The sequence below is a fragment of the Heterodontus francisci genome, chromosome 7 (assembly GCF_036365525.1).
Source record: "Heterodontus francisci isolate sHetFra1 chromosome 7, sHetFra1.hap1, whole genome shotgun sequence".
Taxonomy (NCBI): Eukaryota; Metazoa; Chordata; class Chondrichthyes; order Heterodontiformes; family Heterodontidae; genus Heterodontus; species Heterodontus francisci.
The window spans coordinates 105,489,939-105,503,731 of NC_090377.1; the positions used below are offsets into that span (position 1 = coordinate 105,489,939).

The 13,793-nt window shown below is 43.1% G+C and overlaps 1 protein-coding gene across 1 annotated transcript in view; it reads left to right on the plus strand.

Annotated features, from left to right (window-relative positions):
• The window catches only part of LOC137372405 (protein unc-80 homolog), a 500,647-nt gene that overhangs the window by 254,074 nt on the left and 232,780 nt on the right, over positions 1 to 13,793 (plus strand). The window contains exons 24-27 of the mRNA XM_068036292.1: positions 1,433 to 1,645; positions 4,007 to 4,142; positions 9,544 to 9,677; positions 9,947 to 10,112. Coding sequence (XP_067892393.1) covers positions 1,433 to 1,645; positions 4,007 to 4,142; positions 9,544 to 9,677; positions 9,947 to 10,112 — 649 coding nt within the window. The remainder of the gene's footprint in view (positions 1 to 1,432; positions 1,646 to 4,006; positions 4,143 to 9,543; positions 9,678 to 9,946; positions 10,113 to 13,793) is intronic.

The following is a 13,793-nucleotide window of genomic DNA, read 5'->3' on the forward strand; positions in this document are numbered from 1 at the left end:
ATTCCCCAATAGAAGAAATTGTTTCTCTGCAAATATACTTATCGAATTCCATTACAATTACAATTGTAAATACGTCAGTCCTCTTCAGTCTAAACTGAAGAGAATACATGCTAACTTTATGCAATCTATCTTCATAACTTAACGCATAAAACCCGGGTATCATCACTGTGCAACTTCCAAGGAAAATATTTCTTTACTGAGGTGAGGTACCCAAAACTGAATACTGTACTCCAGATGGGGTCTGATCATGGCTCTGTACAACTGAGACGTAACTTTCTCCCCTTTGTATTCTGTGAGATAAAGAATAACATTTAGTTAGCTTTTTTGATTACTCTTTTGTCCCTGTGCATTAGCATTTTGGTTGTTTGTGTACCTCTACACCAAAATCCCTTTGCTCCTTCACAGTTCCTAGTACCTCACCATCAGGAAAGTATTCCAATTTGTGTTTTTCAAATCCAAAGTGGATGACCTCCCCTTTGCCAAATTGAACCCCATCTGCCACAGTTTTGTCCACTGACTTAATCTATTCCTTTACAACTTCCTGCTGCCATCACATTTATACTTCCTTCTGAAACTGGGAAGTAGGTGGCTGAATCACCAACACTTTGATGTTTAGCTCATTGGAATAAATAGTTTAGAAATATTAGAGTTGGCCTACTGAATGCCTTCAACTATAAATTGAAGACAAAGTCAAGTCAGATGAGATGGAATTCAAATGTCGCTTATAATTTAAGAGTGACCTCTTAAAATCCTCCAAACTGCAATGAATATTCTTTTTTATTGTAACTTCTGTAAAATGGGAATCCTTCAGGTACTCATTTGTTGGGTAACTTCTGGAGCTTCAGAGTAGCTGAGAAGGTCAAGGTGTCAGTCTCAACTTTGAGCTGCAAAAGAACTTTGTGTTGTGCAGTTCCATATTTTACATGAAAATTAGCAATGTGTGTATTGATCTAGGAAGTCAGGTTGTATAAAAATCCTTGCAATTCCATTCAATTTAACTGCTACATGTCCTTACAAAGCATTTAATTGCTTAATCTGAACATGTATCACAATAATAAAAGTTAGACATATTATCATAGGATCATAGAAAGTTTAAGGCACAGAAAGAGGCCGCTTGGCCTGTTGATAGTAATGAGATGTTAGCTGCTAAAGTTCTCTGTAAATATCTGTTAAAAGGTAATAAGTGAAACATATTTTTAAAACTTTTTTACCCATTGTTTAGAGTCATTTATTGCACAGAAGGAGGCCATTCGGCCCATTGAGTCCATGACAGCTCTCCTTAGAGCTAACTAGTCATTGTGCACAGGATATGGCAAAACACATTTTTTTACATCCGCTTAGCATTTCATTTGAAGGGTAGAATGTATTGTATTGATTACTTTGGGTTGCACATCTCTCTTTGAACATTTTTCTAACTGTTCTTTCAACCTAGGAAGCACCAGTGGTAGCAAGGGCAGCACTATTTCTGGAGTGTGCCCGGTTTGTACATCGATGCAATCGTGGAAACTGGCCAGAGTGGATGAAGGGACACCATGTTAATATAGCCAAAAAGGGTTTATCACGAGGAAGATCGCCTGTGGTTGGAAATAAGCGTAATCAAAAATTACAGTGGAAGGCAGCAAAACTCTTCTGTCAGTGGGGCGAGGTAAGGAAGGAACCTTTGGCAAGTAATAAATAATATCTAAAAGAAAAAAGAAATTAAAGACTAATCAATGTATGTCTGTAATGTATTTGTAATATTCTACAAAATGGTGGTTAGGTCATATCTCGAATAATGTGTGCCGCTTTAGGCTGTTGGCTATAACAGTGGTAATAATACACTGAGAATCTATAATGAAGATCTACCAGGAAAACACTAGAGAGGACAGATCTTGAGTTACAAGGAAAGGCTAACACAACTAAGCTTCTATTCTGTGTAACTGTGAAGATTGATGGTGGAATTAAATGGAGGTGGCCAAAATGATGAGATAAACTAGGTAAACATAGATTATTTCCACTGGTAGATAAATGGTTCTCTATAAATATCTGTTAAAAGGTAATAAGCAAAACATATCTTTAAAACATTTTTTAACCCATTGTGCACAGGACATAGCAAATGGAAGATACAAGGCCCTACCTCAAAGTAAACATGTAATACATATGGGAAGGGATGAGAAGTCATAGAGTCATTAAGGCACAGAAGGAGGCCATTCAGCTGATGCTGGCATTCCAGTCAGTCCCTTTCCCCAGCTCTATCCCTGTATCCCTGCAAGTTTATTTCCCTCAAGTGCCTATCCAACTTCCTTTTGCAATCCTTGATCATCTCCACTTCCACAATGCTCATAGCCAGCAAGTTCCAGGCCATTACTATTCACTGTGTAAAAATTTTCTTCCTCACGTCCGCTGTATCTCTTGCCCAAAACCTTAAATCTGTGTCCCCTAGTCCTTGTACCATCAGCCAATGGAAATAGCTTTTCTTTGTCTGCCTTATCTAAACCTGCCATAATCTTGTATACCTTTATCAAATCTCCCCTCAATCTCCTTTGCTGCAAGGAGAACAACTCCAGCTTCTCCAACCTAACTTTGTAGCTAAAAATCCCTTATCCATGGAACCATTCTGGTAATTCTCCTCTGTACCTTCTCAAGGACCTTCACATCCTTCCTAAAGTATGGTGACCAGACCTGGATGCAATACTCTTCTTGTGGCCTAACCAGAGCTTTATAAAGGTTCAGCATAACTTCCCTGCTTTTGTACTCAATACTTCTATGAAGCCCAAGATCCCATATGCTTTACTAACTACTCCCTCAGTATGAAAGCAAAATACTGTGGTTGCTGGAAATCTGAAATATAAATAGGAAATGCTGGAACTACTCAGCAGGTCAGGCAGCATCTGTAGTGGTGTAAAGAAAGTTAACATTTCACATGTGTGTGTAAGTAAACTCAAGGGTCAACAACGCACATCTTGTACACATTGTGCACTGTTACGACCGTGGCTGAATGAATGCACTGTCCTTCTCTAGTTCCACTACTGCACTGGTCACAACACATATTTAAATGTTTTACCCAGTTACTGATCTGGCCAATTATATACTTATATTAATTTCAGAATAAAAATCCACCAACCAGTTTTCTTTAATAAACAACAAAATTGTTGATTTATTATAAAACAAGACTTTTTCAATCAAGATGCAAAGCTTATTCACACATTGTTTGAAATATGATAGTATATAATATCCTGAAACACATGCACACACAACAGTTAAAGAAAAAATAAAGAAAAATGAAAAAACTAGCTCTGCAGAGAACAACTTAAAAAAAAAATACTTTGGCCAAGTTATTGTCAATTCTTGAAGAAAAAGAATATGATATGGAATGTTCCAGTTGACTGTTGGTCTGACCTCCTGGTACACGTCGACGGGTGCCACTAGACACATGCGGTTGTCACTGGGATCTTTTCAGAAGCAGTTCGTTCAGGAGATGTTGAGAGCAAGTCTTCCAGAAGTTTCTCAGGAGAAATGCTGCATCATTTTCTCCAGCTCTCACACTGGATTGTCACGGTTTCTCCAAGCGGTGGAACAGGTTGGTTGCTTCTCTCTCTCTGCAGGCTGCAACCCCAACTGACAATGCAAACAGTCCAGCCCCAAAACAGAAAGCCACAAACTCCTGACAGCCATAAACCCAGACATGTGACTTCTCTAAGTCCAAACAGTTCCATAGTCTATAAGGCTCCAGCTGTTTACTTAGCTTAAGACATGTGACTTCCAGTAAGTGTTTGTTCTTAAACAAAGTCCCAAGTGTCCTTCCAGTGACCTTTTTTTAAAAAAAAACAATTCCAGGCATCTCCACAGGTATTTTCCACAGTCTTTTAAACACAAGTCTTCAAAAAATATTAATAATGGAAGCACCTTCATGACACCACTCAAACTGGAATCAACATTTATAAAAGGTTTATTGCTTACACTGCCCTTATCTTCATGCAGATACTTAGATTGTTCCTCTGAAGCTATGATACTGGTTTTCTGACAGGCTATTGGGACCAGACTGAATGAGCTGTGTCACACAGAGAGTGAGAGCCCAGCAAACATACTGAGTTTCATTTATGATGATGAGACAAAAAGACGATTGAGGAAAGAAGATGAAGAAGAAGATTTCCTTGATGACAGTATGTCTAAGTCATTTTATTTTTACAGAAGCAAAAAACTGCAGATACTGGAGATCTGAAATAAAAAACAAAATACTGGAATATTCAGCAGGTTAGGCAACATCTCTGGATTGTGAAACAGAGTTATCATTTCAGATTGATGCCATTTTGTCAGAACTGGAAAAAGTTATAGATGTAGCAGGTTTTAAGCAAGTACAGAGGAGGGAAAAGAACAAAAAGGAAGGTCTGTTAAATGGTGGAAAGCAGGAGAGGTTAAATGACAAAAGGGATGATGGTGAAAAACAAAAGGAGATGATAGTGGGACAAGCAAAGAAACAAAGATGTGACTAGAGAACGTGTGAATCAAAAGATCAGTTGTTCTTCCCCAAGTCTGATTGCCTGTCATTTGAATTCTCCAACCCATTCCAACTCTGTCCTTGGCCTCCCACAATGTCCCAATGAAGCACAATGGAAGCTCAATGACAAAGGCTGCCTGGGGTACACGTGGCTAATGACTCTTCATCAACTGACCATAAATAGACAGCACCCCTATAATGACAGCCAAGCTGAAACTAGGAGCATCATGGAGCAGACCATGAGAGTGCAATGGTTCCGCTATCTAGACCGCTCTGGGAGAGCCCTCGAGTACATGCTGGAGTGTGTCTCCAGATTTGTAGTGGTCTGCTGCGCTCCTCCATCATGAGGGCGCAACCTTTACAACCAGGGCTTTAGCGACCACCTTAGGAGAATGAGGAAGAAGTGGAGAAAGGGAGGAGGCATCTAGCACATCACCTTTGTGGATGGGCTGCCTGTAAGCATCTCATCAGACTCCAGTTCCCATGAAAAAATCCCCATCCCCAGATTACTGTTGCTCTAAAGTTCCCGACCTTACCAGCCCTCTGCTATGGCTAAAATCCTGAAATAAAAGACACCACAAAGCAACCATTCCATACCAAATTTATCCAACAACACTTCTGTTTATCAGTACATTACTCAACTATTCACCCTTGTGCTTTCCCTTAGTGCCTGTGTTGCGGGGCCTTTGCCTGGAAGTGGCAACCCAGTGGTAGTAGCATGGCTGATGGAAGGCTGCTGCTGTCAAATGGGGGAGACTGCAGATGGCCTTGCAGGACCCCTTTGAGTAGTTCTGGGCCTTGAAGGCTCAGCTTCAGATTCTACCATCTTGATATGGGCGGCAGCATTGTGGTCTGGATGGCTGATAGGCAACAGCAGGGGCTGTGGCGGAATGGCAGTGCTGGGAGCATGAATGCTGTCATACTGAGAGAAATGCAGGTTCGTGCACCACAGAGCCATTCCCACTCCCCTTGGGTAGTGCTTCAGCAATCCTAGTAATCTGCTGAGAGAGCCTGCATGCCCCTTTGAGCATTGTTATTCGCAGCCATAATGGCAGCAGTCTGAGCCTGCATGGCACCAAGCTGGGCTTGCATGGCAACAAGCAGAGATCTTATGATCTCAGTCCGAACTTCCAGCACTCAGACCTTGCATGGCTTCTGTCAGTGCTATAATGGAAACTGTGACATCGGCCATAAGACACTGCATCACGGCTGGGTCTATAAGTGTCATAAGAAATAGAAGCTGAATAGGCCATTCGGCCCTTTGAACCTGCTCTGCCATTCAGTGCAATCTTGGTTGATCTTCTACCTCAATTTCACCTTCCTGCATTATCCCCACATCCCTTAATTCACTTAGTATCCTAGGGCCTGTAAAGAAGGTCACCACTTCCATGCTGGAAAGGATAGGTCCAAGCTCTGCATGAAACCCCATGCCAAATTGGAGCTAGACTCCTCCATGCTCCTTGAAAGTAGTCAAAGGCTTTCTGGTAGGCCTGTCCATGCACCAAACATTTCTGTGTGCATGCCCATCAGCCTTTTCCTGTACGCCGCCTTATCGATGTCCTCATCTGGGTCCTCTGCAGCAAAACACGTTCATGATCTCACCCTCCGGGGTGCTGGCATGCGTGCAATTATTTCCCCGTGGCCTGGCTGCAGCCCACTCATGCCTGGTGACTTACCACATGCAGATCTCACCTCTGTACTTCCCTCTACCATGCACATAGTGGCAGTATCTGAGCTGATGGCTGCAACTGTCAGATCAAGTGATGGTGCTTCTTCCTCAGAGGTCTGCTCTTCCTCCGAGCCTACATCCTCAGGCACCTCTGGTTGGCCAGGCGACAGTTCTTGGGTATCTCAAAGCGCAAATGCATGAGGGGAGGGTTGGGGTAAGGGAAAGGGGATAGGAGGAAAGCAAGAGGTGCATGATTATACCATCTGCAGCTTGTACATCTTGCCAGCTTGTGGAATGAGGACGAAGTGGGGTTGCAAAAGGTACAGAAGGCAGGAACACACCGTCATTCTGGGTGGCTTCAGCAACACTGCATACCACAGCCTTAGTAATGGCTACATCAGTACTGCTGAGCACCGTCTCCTCCAAGGGGTGAGGCCTTGTCTACCACCAGTTCAGCACTGCTACCTTCTGTCATGGGGCACCTTTTCTGGCAAGAGAGAGGGAAGAATATCAGTGAGTGTGTTGCAATGCATTTGGGAATGCCTTTCATAGCTAAATAGGTAGTAGTATGTGAAAGCTGTGAGATGTGGGTGTGAGGATTGCAGCAGTGGTAGGTGTCTGAGGGTCAGGTAGAGTGCATGAATGTTAGGCATGAGTCCTGATTGCTAGAAATTGTTGATGGGTCAGTGATGGGGATGTGGAGCATTGAGCAGTCTGTGAAACTGGTGGTGCAGTTACTGGGATATGGAATTTGAAGATGCATTCAGTGATGTTGACCACATGTTTAAAGTCATTGAACTTCTTCTAGCACTGCATCCAGGTCCTTGGGGTTGGGCTGCTAGCTTTGATTTCCATTGCTATCTTCTCCCACTGCCTTTGCACTGTCTGTCTGGAGAACCTCCTAGCCCACTGCAGATAGAGCACCTCTCTCCTCCTTTCCTGCATTAAGGCCTCCAGCGCTGCATTGGAGAAACTAGGAGCCCTCTCTCTGGCCCGCTGCACCATTACCCCAGTTTGTTCCTGTTCCACGTGTTTTCTGACTAGTTTAATGAGCTTCTGCAACCAGAATTCACCTGCCCTTTTGGAAGGGCAAGCTGTCTTTAATTAGTGCTAGCCTCGCATGAATATGGGCCCCTCCTGTGTGGCAGCCAACTCAGCATGATGTTTAGTGCTGAACTGCAGGCCACTATCATGGAAATGAGAAGGCAGCAGGAAGTTTGTGTGCTGACTGCATTACTTTCAGCAGATGCAGGTTAATCATGCATTGAGATTGCCATACCTGTTAATGGGCTTTATCCAATTTTTAGCCCAGAGTTTCCTGTGCAAGTGCAAATTTTCTACCCTGCTGTGTTTTCTCTCGGGCTTGGGCTTCACAACTAGACCCTCATACCAGTCTGAAGTCACAAAACCATAGAAGTGCGATGGGAGGTGGGGAGGGGGGCAGGTGCAGAGGGCCCTTTGCATTGTAATTTAGTGAAGGGCGGGATAGGCCAGCGACGGCCTTCCCACCTAAAGACCATTTGAGGTCCTTAAGTGGTCTATGCAATTGAGGCCCTTAAGTGGTCCATGTTCATTTATAGAGGTAAGATGCCATCGGACTTTGTTTTATTTTTTATTATTTCATCAAGTAGCCTGTCTATTCAGCAGATAACCTATTTTAGCTAGCTGTTTCAGGACAGATATGTGCCTTTTGAGGAGTTTCAATGTTGGAGCAACAGATTGCCGTAAACTGAGATTGTGGTAATATGGATGTAGCGATGAATGCATATGCACTTTTTTTTAGTAAGACAATTAGTAAGACAGCAATGAGTGTATTTATGCTGGTTTTGGGGAAGAGGATATAATGATGAATTTATATGTGCTGATTATAAGGGGAAAGATATTTCTGGTTTGAGGGATTACAGATACGTGGATAGATTGGAGAAGTGAGGTGAGACATCAAGGCAGCATTTGACCGAGTGTGGCATCGAGGAGCCCTAGCAAAACTGGAGTCAATGGGAATCAAGGGGAAAACTCTGCACTGGTTGGAGTCATACCTCACACAAAGGAAGATGGTTGTGGTTGTTGGAGGTCAATCATCTCAGTTCCAGGACATCACTGCAGGAGTTGCTCAGGGTAGTGTCCTAGGCCCAACCATCTTCAGCTGCTTCACCAATGACGGGTCCCTGCATCATAAGGTCAGAAGTGGGGATATTCGCTGATGATTGCACAATGTTCAGGACCATTCGCAACTCCTAAGATAATGAAGTAGTCCGTATCCACATGCAGCAAGGCCTGGATAACATCCAGGCTTGGGCTGATAAGTGGAAAGTTACATTCGCACCACACAAGTGCCAGGCAATGACCATCTCCAACAAGAGAGAATCCAACCATCTCCCCTTGACATTCAATGGCATTACCATCACTGAATCCCGCACTATGAACATCCTGGGGGTTACCATTGACAGAAACTGAACTGGATCAGCCATATAAATACTGTGGCTACAATGGCAGGTCAGAGGCTGGGAATTCTGCAGCAAGTAACTCACCTCCTGACTCCCCAAAGCCTGACCAAAATTTACAAGGCACAAATCAGGAGTGTGATGGGATACTTTCCACTTGCCTAGATGAGTGCAGCTCCAACAACACTCTAGAAGCTCGACACCATCCAGGACAATGCAGCCCACTTGATGGGCACCTCATCCACCACCTTCAACATTCACTCACTCCACCACTGACGTACAGTGGCAGCAGTGTATACCATCTACAAGATGCACTGCAGCAACTCACCAAGCCTCTTTCAACAGCACCTTCCAAACCCGCAACCTTTACCTCCTAGAAGGATAGGGCAGCAGATGCAGGGGAACGCCAACACCTTCAAGTTTCCCTCCAAGCCATACACCATCCTGACTTGGAACTATATCGCCAATCCTTCACTGTCACTGGGTCAAAAGCCTGGAACTCACTTCCTAACAGCACTGTGTGTGTACCTACACCACATGGATCTGCAATGGTTCAAGAAGGCAGCTCACCACCAACTTCTCAAGGGCAATTAGGAATGGGAAATAAATGCTGTCCGAGCCACCAATGCCCACATCCTGTGAAAGAATTAAAAAAAAGTTTCAGTTTTTCTCCTTAGAGCAGAGGTGATGTTTAAGATCATTTATGGGTTTAGCTAAAGGAAATAAAGAGAAACTGTTTTCAATGGCTGAAGTGTCAACAACCAGAGAGCACAGATTTAAGGTGATTGGCAAATGAACCAGAGGTGACATGAGGAAAAACTTTTGGATTTGGAATGCAATGTTTGATAGGGTAGTGGAAACAGACTGAATAGTGGCCTTCTGTGTTGTACTATTCTAACCTTCTTTGTTCAAAACCAGTATTTCTTGACCTCTCACCATTCTAATGTTTTTGACAGATACTGTTAATCCCACCAAGTGTGGCTGTCCATTTGCATTAAAGATGGCAGCATGCCAACTTCTTCTAGAGATCACGACGTTCCTCCGGGAAACGTTTCCTTGCTTGCCTCGACCACGTGCTGAGCCTCTTGTTGTGAGTATTATCAACAACTGATTAGCACTGTTAGCAAACCAGTGTGTCAGAAACAAATACTACCCAAAATGTACTACTATATTCAAATTGAAGAAAAATACTCAGAAGGGTCAAAAACAAAGGCCAATTGCGTGTAGTTTTTACCTAAATCACAACATATATTCATATGCATTTCAAAAATATGAGCACGTTCCATTCAATTTTAACTACTAGTTTTAAAAATAGTACCTTTCATGTTAGTCTGAATGATGTCTATTTCTTTTCAAAAGGATTTGGAAAGCTGCAGACTCCATCTCGATCCTGAACTAGATCGGCATAGATACGAACGGAAAATAAGTTTTGCAGGAATTATTGATGATGAGCAAGATTCGAAGGATTCACTACACAGCAGCAGCCATACTCTCAAATCAGATACAGCCTGTGAAGAGAAGAAAGGTTGGAAAGGATTTTGAAATCATTTTTTATAACTATTTATAAAGCTTCTGTTTGAATAAAGAACAACTGCAACCTTTCCATAAGTATAATTAAGGTTGATGATCACTGCCCATTGTAGTTACTTTTACTTTGTATCCAGACCAGTAAAACCGTCTGCCTTAAAAATGGACTAGATGATGGTGGACATTAAGACCCTTGAGGAAATTGCCCAGTTATAATCCTTCACTTACTGCTCAGATGGGGGTGCTGCAGTTTGCAAAATGCAGCAGCTCAATTTACTGCCAGTGGGAAGATGAGATATTCAGTCAAAAATTAGTTGGTATCATCTCAGTATTTGAGATTGAGAATGGCACACACTGGTGGAATAGAGTTGAAAAGAAAACAAAGGCTACCCTATTTCGCAGAATATAAATTGCATATATTATTGAAAAGCTCATATGAAGAGTCTGCCTCTGGGTAGCAATTAATAAATATCTACTTCAGAGGGATAAACATATAAATAAGAAACAAAATCAATAAATTTGAAGGATGTCACAAGACTGCAAAAAATGTATTAACCTCAAAGGGGAGCAAGAAAGAAGCTCCAGAATTCAGGGGAAGCTCAATGCAACTAAAATGCATTGCATGGAACAGGAAACAATGGTGATGCTATTCAAGTTAAGGAGAAACATTCTCCCAGACACAGCAGTCGGGTAAGTGAAAACTATTTATTTTTCTGAACAATTACTAGGATCATAAAAGTATTTAGAAAGCACTGTTCATAACATTTACTTTAGACAGCACACATTACTTATTTTCCATATATTACATATTTCTATAGCTATCATTGACCTACATACATTAGTCTCTGCCCTTATTTCCAGTGTATGTGTATTATCATGTAATAAATTGGATTATATTGCTCACCTCAACAGAGTAGTTGCACTCATTCAGTTGCACTGCATCCATTCAAAAGCCAGGATACTGTTAATCCACAAGACTATAATTAACTTACTTTCAAGTGAAAGTCATTGAAAGCCTTTGAAAACTTGGAACCAAGGGAGATGAATAGTCAAGCAATGAAAACCCATCACCTGTCAGCAAGTCCTCCAAAAGATCTACCCAGAGATACCACAAGCATGCAGCCGGGTCCATAAAAGCAGATAGAGACACATCTGTCACACAAGGCAAAGGTTGGCTTTGTGACTATTGCCAGAATATCCGAGAACCTTACAGAGGAATTTGCACATCTGCTGAAGCAGTCTACTGATGGTGTTTATGCCAATGAGAAGTCTTGAAATGGCAAGATATCCGGTGATGGGGTGAGATTGTATAATGTTATGCAATTATGCTGGACGTAATTGACAGAGTAGAATGACTCCTTTGTCAGTTTGCTGATCGTACTGCTGCAAAAACAGTAATTGCACCCCCACATTGCTCTGGGTTGTAGCCATTCAGAATTCCCTTAAGTTATCTGAAGAGCTTTCTGTGTTCATTCTTCCTGAATTCACTCCTCCTGCGTTTGAGTCCTGTCTTGTATAGAATTTCTTATTTTATGTATCCTTTCAGAATTTGGTAGTCAATAATCTTAAAATCTCTAAACAGAATTAATGAAATTTTAGTTATGTTCTTATAGGCATTATTGTCAATATATTTCTGTTTTATTACCAAAATTACACTTCTGCAGTAACATTTTTGTCCTGCACAGCATTACTCTTAGATACTGCACAGATTTATTTTCAATTTTTCTGAACATATCGGCCTGTCACTGCTAATTGAAGTGGAGCTAATTACATTTAGTTGCATGTAGCTTTCGTGCTTAACAGTAATATTTTATTTACCTGCAATATTTTTCTAGTATTGAAGTAAAAGTGCTAGAAATTGTTATGCACCATTTTTTGATCGCAGGGCTCATGATTCACAACCTGCCCGTACCTGTTGCTGTGGAGATAGGCAGCACATAAATTTGGTGCTGCCTCCTCATTTTCCTGATTGTAGCAGGACTGGTCCGAGTGGGGCCTGCGCAGCTGCTGGTTGAATGTTCAGCAGGGGGCTGAGCAGCGTGTCCTGATAGCACATGGTACAGGCAGTACCCCTCTTAAAGGGAATCTGCATTGAATCACAGGAGGCTGTTGATGAATACTATTGCTGCAATCTGAAGAAGGAAAATGGAAAACCAGGGCAGAGAGAGGGGTCCCAGGTTCACGGATGAGGTCATGGAGGTGAACAGGAGGAGAGAAGCCATGGTTCTGCAGTGGGACAGGATGGATTGGGAACAGGTGACCAAGCAGGTCAATTCCCAGAGATTAGCCTGAGGACCTCACAATGACCTCACTTGGGCAGTCTGGGTCAGTTAATGCATCGTCATATGACATCTCCTACCCACCACAATACCAACCTTTCATATTGCTCAATGCACCACACCCCTATCACTCACCAGTAGTCCCTGGTACTTAAGACTCATGCCTAACATCCAGATACTCCACCTCACCCTCACACACCTAATGCAGTCAGCCTCACACCCAGCTCCACTGTTTCCACATACCTCCAGCTATTCAGCTACGGCAGGCACATCAGCCAAACAGAGTGCAAAACATTCACTGGCATTCTACCCTCTCTCTTGCAGGACAAGGTGCCACACAATAGAAGGGAGCAGAGCAGAACAGGTAGGGGGTCAAGGACACCTGTATCTTCTCAGCCCTATGGAGGAGATGGTTCTGTGCATCATGGGGCCAGCTGCGACAGAGCCAAGGGCATCTGGCATCACTGAGAACATTGAGGATGACAGTATGTTCCTGCCCTTCTCATCTCCGAGCTCACCCTCATCCTGCTATCTGGCATGTTGAGCAAGTTGCAGATGGTGTGACCATGGACCTCCTTCCCATGCCCCATGCCCCATGCCCCAACCGTCTCCTTTCTGATTTCCTGCTTTCAGACACCCAAGACCGTCTGCCTGCCCGAGAGAGAGAGCAACAGCATAGCACTTATGAAAAGAACTGGCACTTGGAACAACCAGCTCATGATACTGGCACTCCACGTGCCTTAAAGGCAAGTTCAGAGGCAGTATCAGCATATGGCGAGCCACTGTGCATGAGTGCGGGCTGCAGCCAGGCTGCAGCTCACTGGAGAGTGAGGTTTCAGATAAGTTTTACTACTTGGGTGAGGGCTTTGATGGGATAGCATACTGAAGAATGCTAATGATAATACACACTGAGATGCTGGGTGCATTGGCTGGCCTGCCAGACAGCATTCTGTCACTGTCAAGGTGCATGGAGGAATCTGGCTCCAACTTGACAGATCGCATTATGCAGAGCTTGCCTATCCATACCCTCTGCTCCATCATCCTATCGTACTGCTGTCCCATACCTGTTTGGGCCTTTATGTGGACAGGTCACCAAAACCTCTACCTTCCCTGTCTGAATGCAGCAACACTCCCTGCCAAATCCAGGAACTCACCACAACAGTCCAAAAACACTCCACAGTACTTCCAGAAACTTTGCAACAGCAGATGTTATTCGAAATTATCTTACCTGCCAGTTGGGTGGCTGGCCCTTAAATGCATGTTCTTTGGTAAGTGACAAGCAAATACATTGATTAGACCTGCCTGGTCCACTTCGCAAATGAATGTCAAATCAACTGGTAGGACTGAGTAACATCATGATAGAACCAGTTCAGCTGCTTCCAGCATACACAGGGATGCCC